The sequence below is a fragment of the Trypanosoma conorhini genome (assembly GCF_003719485.1).
Source record: "Trypanosoma conorhini strain 025E chromosome Unknown Tco_14.4_contig_00351, whole genome shotgun sequence".
NCBI lineage: Eukaryota > Euglenozoa > Kinetoplastea > Trypanosomatida > Trypanosomatidae > Trypanosoma > Trypanosoma conorhini.
Genome location: NW_021704433.1, coordinates 1 through 6,798, shown reverse-complemented (window position 1 = coordinate 6,798; position 6,798 = coordinate 1). Strand labels below are relative to the sequence as shown.

The 6,798-nt window shown below is 62.7% G+C and overlaps 5 protein-coding genes across 5 annotated transcripts, besides 12 other annotated features; all 5 read left to right on the top strand.

The window, feature by feature from the left end:
- Window positions 1-229: 229 nt before the first annotated feature.
- Window positions 230-266: a sequence feature (A-rich).
- Window positions 267-326: 60 nt separating this feature from the next.
- Window positions 327-345: a microsatellite.
- A 53-nt stretch (window positions 346-398) lies between these two features.
- On the top strand, window positions 399-1,814 carry Tco025E_05755 (putative GTP-binding protein; the record flags this gene model as incomplete). Its single annotated transcript, XM_029372647.1, has 1 exon — window positions 399-1,814. One exon carries the CDS (start codon window positions 399-401, stop codon window positions 1,812-1,814), a length of 1,416 nt encoding a protein of 471 aa, XP_029227294.1.
- Window positions 1,815-1,866: 52 nt separating this feature from the next.
- Window positions 1,867-1,911: a microsatellite.
- Window positions 1,912-1,990: 79 nt separating this feature from the next.
- Window positions 1,991-2,037: a sequence feature (A-rich).
- A 101-nt stretch (window positions 2,038-2,138) lies between these two features.
- Window positions 2,139-2,174: a microsatellite.
- Window positions 2,175-2,294: 120 nt separating this feature from the next.
- Window positions 2,295-2,325: a microsatellite.
- Window positions 2,326-2,345: 20 nt separating this feature from the next.
- Window positions 2,346-3,011, top strand: Tco025E_05754 (bromodomain protein; the record flags this gene model as incomplete). The annotated part of the gene is made up of 1 exon (XM_029372646.1): window positions 2,346-3,011. One exon carries the CDS (start codon window positions 2,346-2,348, stop codon window positions 3,009-3,011), a length of 666 nt encoding a protein of 221 aa, XP_029227293.1.
- Window positions 3,012-3,020: 9 nt separating this feature from the next.
- Window positions 3,021-3,048: a microsatellite.
- Window positions 3,049-3,273: 225 nt separating this feature from the next.
- On the top strand, window positions 3,274-3,702 carry Tco025E_05753 (uncharacterized protein; the record flags this gene model as incomplete). The annotated part of the gene is made up of 1 exon (XM_029372645.1): window positions 3,274-3,702. The coding sequence occupies one exon, from the start codon at window positions 3,274-3,276 to the stop codon at window positions 3,700-3,702; it is 429 nt and encodes a 142-aa protein (XP_029227292.1).
- A 39-nt stretch (window positions 3,703-3,741) lies between these two features.
- Tco025E_05752 (uncharacterized protein) lies at window positions 3,742-4,332 on the top strand (the record flags this gene model as incomplete). The annotated part of the gene is made up of 1 exon (XM_029372644.1): window positions 3,742-4,332. The coding sequence occupies one exon, from the start codon at window positions 3,742-3,744 to the stop codon at window positions 4,330-4,332; it is 591 nt and encodes a 196-aa protein (XP_029227291.1).
- A 249-nt stretch (window positions 4,333-4,581) lies between these two features.
- Window positions 4,582-4,624: a microsatellite.
- A 117-nt stretch (window positions 4,625-4,741) lies between these two features.
- Tco025E_05751 (putative succinyl-CoA ligase beta-chain) lies at window positions 4,742-5,998 on the top strand (the record flags this gene model as incomplete). The annotated part of the gene is made up of 1 exon (XM_029372643.1): window positions 4,742-5,998. One exon carries the CDS (start codon window positions 4,742-4,744, stop codon window positions 5,996-5,998), a length of 1,257 nt encoding a protein of 418 aa, XP_029227290.1.
- A 34-nt stretch (window positions 5,999-6,032) lies between these two features.
- Window positions 6,033-6,082: a microsatellite.
- A 200-nt stretch (window positions 6,083-6,282) lies between these two features.
- Window positions 6,283-6,307: a microsatellite.
- Window positions 6,308-6,353: 46 nt separating this feature from the next.
- Window positions 6,354-6,377: a microsatellite.
- Window positions 6,378-6,475: 98 nt separating this feature from the next.
- Window positions 6,476-6,498: a microsatellite.
- Between the last annotated feature and the right edge of the window lie 300 nt (window positions 6,499-6,798).

Sequence of the window (6,798 nt, the reverse complement as noted above, 5' to 3'; positions counted from 1 at the left end):
GGACAAGAAAGAGAGAGAGAGAGGGAACGTATAAAATATTTATTTGTAATCGAAGTACGATGAATGCGCTGTCGCAGTGTGTGTTTGGGTAGATGCATTATCGCGTTCGTTTTTTTTTTTTTGCCTTCTCTCGCTTCATTAATAACATACTTGTGGGAGTATGCATGCCGCTTTACTGCCAAGTGCTGGACTTTGGTGCTACTGCTGTCACTGCTGTGTGGACGCGGTCTTTTTTTTTGTTGTTGTTTACCTTTTTTTTTTTTTTTGTGTGTTCTCCTTTTCTGCTTCTTCAGTGCGTTACTTCTCGACGCCCCGGCCTGCCTGCGCCCCCCCCCCCCCCACCCCGCGTGGCGCGTGCCTGCTCTGTGGCGGGTTTCTTCGGGCGGTGTCTGCTGCCGATGCTGCGGCGGTGCGGGCGGTGCCTCGGCGGGCGGGACCACCCCTTCGTGGACGCCGTGAAGGTGCTGGTCTCCAGCGGCGCCGGCGGTGACGGGGCGAGTGTCATGGCGCACGAGCACGGCAACGAGTTCGCCGGGCCCGGGGGCGGGAACGGCGGGAACGGCGGCAACGTGCTGCTGCGCTGCCGCAAAGCCGTCGTCGACCTCGCGCACATCAAAGCGATGGGGAGCCAAATCAGTGCGTCGCCGGGCAGCGTCGGCTTCGCCCGCACCGCCCACGGCAAGAGGGGGAAGGACCTGCTGCTGGAGCTCCCCGTCGGCACGGAGGTGGTGGACCTGGACACGAACGAGGTCGTCTACGACGTCGACGAGGATGGTCTGGAGCTGCTGCTGCTGGAGGGGGGGCAGGGCGGGAAGGGAAACGCGGCCTTCGCGAACAAATGGCATCACTCCCCCACGGAGTCCACGCGGGGCCTGCCGGGGAACACGATGCTGGTGCAGTTTGAGCTCAAGACACTCGCCGACGTGGGGCTCATTGGGTACCCCAACGCCGGGAAGTCCTCGCTGCTGGCGGCCATCAGCACAAGTAAGCCCATGATTGCGCCGTACGCCTTCACCACGCTCCGCCCCTACGTTGGTGTCATTCACGACTTGTACGGAAACACCTGCAGAGTTGCGGACTTGCCCGGGCTCATTGAGGGGGCGTATGAAAATCGGGGCCTGGGGCATCAGTTTTTGCGCCACGTGGAGCGGACGCAGTCCTTGGCGTACGTGGTGGATATGTCGGGCTCCTACGCCCCGGCGGAGGCGGAGGCGCCAGCGGAGCCGTGGGACGTCGTAGACGCGCTGCGGCGGGAGTTGGAGTACTACCTCCCTGGCCTCAGCAGCCGGGCGCTGATGGTGTTTGCCAACAAGATGGACCTGCACACCGACAGTGGCGGGGCGCTGCTGACGGACAAGCTCGAGGAGCTGCGAAGGCGGGTGGAGCTGCCGGTGTTTCCCATTTCCGCCGCCCTTGGCGTCGCGCTCGGGACGTGGCACACGGAGGCAGGCCTGGCGCCCGCGCTGCAGCTCATGTGTGAGGAGGTGTTTCGCAAGAAGCGGCATGAGGAGGGAGTCCGCCGCGCCCAGCAGAGCAGGGAGGCGTTCACGCTGGACAAGAGCTTTCGCGCCAAGAACATGGGCGTGTTTGCCGCAGCGGAGGACGTCGCCGACGGCGACGGGGGCAACCTCTCGCTTGTGGATCAGCAGCTGGATCCCTACGGCTTCAGCGGGCTGGGCGGGGACTCCGACGGCTACCGCAACGCCGCTGCCCGCGGCAAGCTGCACGACTACCGGGACCTGACAATGAAGGGGCGGTACTGGTCGCTGACGCGGCGCAAGGGGGAGAAGTTGGGAGGCGAGAAGTGGCGGTGAGGGGGGGGGGCAGTCGGGCGCCGACTTTTCTTCCCCCTTTGCGTCGCCCCACGTGTGTCTCTCTGCGTGTGCGTGTGCGTTTGTGTTTGTGTGTGTGGGACGATTCCCCTCGCCCCGCCTCCGTGCACCTCCACCGCCTTGTCGCGCGGCAGCGTGTGCCCCGCAGCGGACCCTCCTTCTTTCTCTTTTTCTCTTGTTTTTTTTTGTGTCGTTGTTCTCTTTCCCTCCGCGCCCGGGTGTGTGCGTGTGCGTGGGGCGTGTGGTTTTTCCCTCGCGACACGCAAACGCGCGGGTCGAGCGGGAGGGAGGCAGCGGTGGACGAATAGCGGCAGAACGAGAGAGAGAGGGCGAGGGAGCGGGGTGGAGGGAACTGAGGAGAGGAGGAAACATCGAATAACAACGACCGAGAGAAAAAAGAAAAAGAAGAAAATACCAGTTCGTGGCAAACAACAACAACACCACGAGGGAAGAAAAGCAAGGGTGCGTGTGTGTGAGTGTGCGTGAGCGTGTGTGCCAGCAGCAGCGGCAGCGATGGGGAAGCGGGAGCGGGAGGGGGCGCTGAACAAGGCGCGCTGCCTCGACTTCGTGCGCCGGCTGTGGGACAAGGACGCGCTCAAGATGTTCCACCACCCCGTCAGCGCCACGGAGCTGCCGGACTACCACACGCGCATCAAGTTTCCCGTCGACCTCTCGACCATCCGCCGCGGCGTGGAGGCCGGCACGTACGACAGCGACGCGGAGGTGCAGAACGCCGTGGCGCAGATGATCTCCAACGCGCTGGAGTACAACGCGAAGGGCACGGAGTGGCACCGCCAGGCGCTGGAGTTCCGCAAGACGTACGTGGAGCTCGCGAAGCAGTGCGGCCTGGCCGTGGACGAGGACGCCGCCTACATTCCCGCCGCGGCCTTCGAGGACGACGAGTCGACGCTGCGCAAGGCGGAGAAGATGCACGGGGAAAACATCGGGGACGTGCTGAAGAACCTCGAGGAGGACAAGGCGGTCCCGCTGGAGGAGCTTCGGGCGAAGTACGGACGGGCAGAGAAGGACGCGGGGGACAACAACAACCACGGGAGCGACGGCAACGGCAGCGGCAGCAGCGGTGCAACCGACGAGGAGGAGGAGAGTGAAGACTACGAGGAGGAAGAGGAGGAGGAGGAGGAGGAGGAGGAGGAGGAGGAGGAGGACGACGACGACTAAATTCCTTCTTGCGGCTGCGTGCGTGCGTGCGTGCGTGTCCATCTCCGGCGGTGCGGTGGGGTGGGGGACGCTGCCAAGTGACGTGCACCAACTCTGCCCTCCTCCCCTGTGCGACGTTGCTGCACAACTTTTTTGTATTTGCGGTCCACACAGCCGTCGTTTTTATATCCTCTTGCTTTTGGTAAGCGGCGCCGGAGGCCTTGAAGCAGGCAAGCACACAATAATAATAAAAAGAGGAGTTGGGCCGCGGCGTGGAAGTGAAATGGCACGTGCACTCACGGCGTACACCGTCGTGCTGGGGCTGTTTGAGCTTCCCACAATCCTCATGCTTCTCTGCGGCGGCGGCGGCGGCCTTGCCGAGGTGACGCCGTGGTTCGATAGCGCTGCCCCCTTCGAGCGGCACTCGTACGCCTGCATGTACGCGGGCGTACTCGCCCTGCTGGCCACCTCCCGCTTCCTCGCGGCGTACCTGCCGCGGCATCGACTCATTCAGGTGCACAACGCGCTGGTGCATGCCCTGGAGCTGGGCCTTTTTCTGCTCCTCTGGTCGCTGCGGCGGAGCCCCGCCTCCGCCGTCTGCTACGCGCTTGCGGCGGTTATGGCGGCGAACTGCGTCCTCTTCGGCATGCAGGCGTTCAAGGCACTCACCCCTGCCAACGTCGTCAGTTTGCGTGAGAAGAAGAACAACTAAAACCCTCTTTTTACTGCTTGCCCCCCTCCCTGTCTGTGCATGTGTCGGCGCGTGTTGCACGCCGCCAGGTTTCCAAAACACCCCTTGACGCTTCTGTTCAACGTTACGCGAGAGACCCCCCCCCTCACCCTCGCACAGCTGCCGCGCCCTTCTGCCTCTTGCCTTCCGTGCGTGTGCGAGTCTCGCAGTGTAGTTAGCGGCGTGGGCGGCTCGCAGTCGGCGGCCGGCATGTTTTTCCTTCAGTGGTACTCCCTGGCGACGGCCCTGCTGCTGGACCTCGTCTGCGTGTTCCGGCTGGCGGTGCTGCGGCAGCCCCTGTCGCTGGCCACGATGATGTGGTTTGACCGCGTCGCCGACAGCCCGCAGGGGGCGGCGCTGCTCGCCGTCCTGCTGCTCTACCTGGCCCTGTCGAAGCTGCTCGTGGCCTACGACCCGCTCAACCGCTGGACGCTGCTGCTCGCCGCGGCGGGGGAGACGCTGCGGCTGGGGGTCTTCGCCGCGCTCTACGCCGACCTTGAAGGGGCGACGCAGCTGAACACCGTGGCCCTCGCCCTCTTCTTCTACAACGCCTACGCCTTCTGGTGGAACTGGAGCGCCATGCAAAGGCTCTTCTCTCGCCGCTCACATTAACTTTTTTTTTTTTTGTGTGCGTGTGTGTGTCTTGACCCACGCCACGGGCACCGCACCGCACCGCACCGCACGCCGTCGCCGTCCTCTCCACCCGCCTCGCCGCGGTGGGGGACCGTCTGCTCGACCCCCTCCTTCCCCCCTTCCTCCTCCTTTTTTTTTTTTGTTCGTTGCTTGCTTCTTTGCTCGCCTCTTCCCCACGTGTTTGCGCGGAGGCGGGCGGGCGGGCGGGAGCGCTGCGTGTAGGCCATTCCTTTTCCCTTTTCCCTTTTCCCTTTTCCCCTTTTCCCCTTTTTTTTTCTTCTCTCCTTCGCGCTGCACGGCAAGAGGTTAATTCCAGCAAGTCCAACACAAACAATCCAACAAGCCGTAACTCTTTTTTTTTTTTAAACAAACAAACAAAAAAAAAGTCATGTTCACCCGTTTTGGCCGCGTGTGCATCCCGAAGGGCGTCAGCGTGCAGCGCCGCTTCTTCAACATCCACGAGTACCAGTCGAAGGCCATCCTGAAGGAGGGCGGCTGCAAGGCGGAGTTCGGTATCGCGTGCCGCAGCCTCGCCGAGGTGGAGGCCGCACTCGGGAAGATCAAGACGGAGAAGAAGGTCGTCAAGTCCCAGATTCTCGCCGGCGGGCGTGGCATGGGCACCTTCGTGGACGGCTACAAGGGTGGCGTGCACGTCTGCAAGAACGCCGCGGAGGCCGTGGAGTGCGCCAAGCACATGCTGAGCAACACCCTGGTGACGAAGCAGACGGGGCCCAAGGGGCAGAAGGTCTCCGTGCTCTACGTGACGGAGGCGATCACCGGCATCAAGCGTGAGCTCTACCTCGCCCTCCTGCTCGACCGCAAGACCGCCTCGCCGATGTTCATCGGCAGCGCCGAGGGCGGCATGGGCATTGAGGAGCTCGCCAAGAAGAGCCCCGAGAAGATCAAGCGCATGCGCATCAACGTCCAGGAGGGCATCAACCACGAAAACTGTGTTGCCTTTGCCAAGGAGCTCGGCTTCACCGGCCGCGCCGCCGAAAACGCCGCGGAGCAGTTCGAGGCCCTCTACAACGTTGGCAAGTCGAAGGACTGCACCCAGGTCGAGATCAACCCCCTGGTGGAGCTGGAGAACGGCGACGTCATGTGCATCGACGCGAAGCTCTCCTTCGACGACAACGCCGAGTTCCGCCAGAAGGAGATCTTCGACCTCGCCGACAAGACGCAGATTGACGCCAAGGAGGTGCTTGCCAAGAAGTTCGACCTCAACTACATTGCCCTTGACGGCAACGTTGGCTGCCTCGTGAACGGCGCCGGTCTCGCCATGGCAACGATGGACCTCATCTCCATGCACGGCGGCAGGCCCGCCAACTTCCTCGACGTCGGCGGCAGCGCCCGGAAGGAGCAGATCGTGGCCGCCTTCGAGATCATCATGGGCGACCCGAACGTCAAGAGCATCCTCGTGAACATCTTCGGCGGCATCATGCGCTGCGACGTCATCGCGGAGGGCATCGTGGCGGCCTCGCGCCAGCTGAAGGGTAAGATGGTCCCCGTCGTCGTGCGCCTCAGCGGCAGCAAAGAGGATGAGGGCAAGCGCATCCTGCAGGAGAGCGGCCTCGCGCTCCACCCCGCCAGTAACTTCGAGGATGGCGCCAAGCTCGCCTGCAAGCTCGCGGAGGAGGCGTCGTAAGCGTGCGCGCCGAAGCGCGGCGCGGGCTGTAGGGGGCCGCCGAGAGGGTCGGACGGACACGCGGCCGGCCGGCCGGCGGCGCCGACTTCCCCCCCGCAAAGGCCCCCTACAGCCCCGAACGTGAGAAGGGCAGACGACAGCAGCAGGAAGAGGAAGGAGAAGGGATGCCCGCCGCAACTAAAGTCGCCCTGCCGCGCGGCGGGGATGCGCCGAGGCAGCGGGCGAGAAATAATTTAGTAAATAAAAAGCAAAGACAAAAGGGAAAAAAAACACACACACACACGTATATATATATATATATGCATGTATGGTGGGGGGGAAGCGCTCCTGCGAGGAAACGAGAGGAACCACAAAGTTGTTTTTTTTCTTTTTTCTTTTTGCGTGTGTGAAAAGTGCCACGCGGCGGCGGGGGGCAGGCAGACAGAAAGGCGGGGGGGGGGCGACGTGCGGCGCGCGCACTCCGACGCGGACGGGAGTCTGCCTGCCTGCCTGCCTGCGTGGGGGGGGGGACGAAATAAATCAAAGTGTAATCGGCGGCCCTCCCGCCGCCGTCCCCCCGCGCGCGCAGCAGCGGCAGCGGCAAATGCAAAGAGCGAAGCGTGAAGAAGAGTAAATTCCCGGCAGATAATATTCTTTAAAAAAAAAGGGAGGAAGAAGGAGAAGAGGCGGGACAAAATGTCAGACCAAAAGCAACAAAAGACCGTGAGGGAGGGCAGGGAAGAAGTTTCGTTGGACGACGGACATTAATCTCGAAGGCTAATGGAGTTGGAGAGGGGGGGGGGAGCAGCAGCAATAAAAGC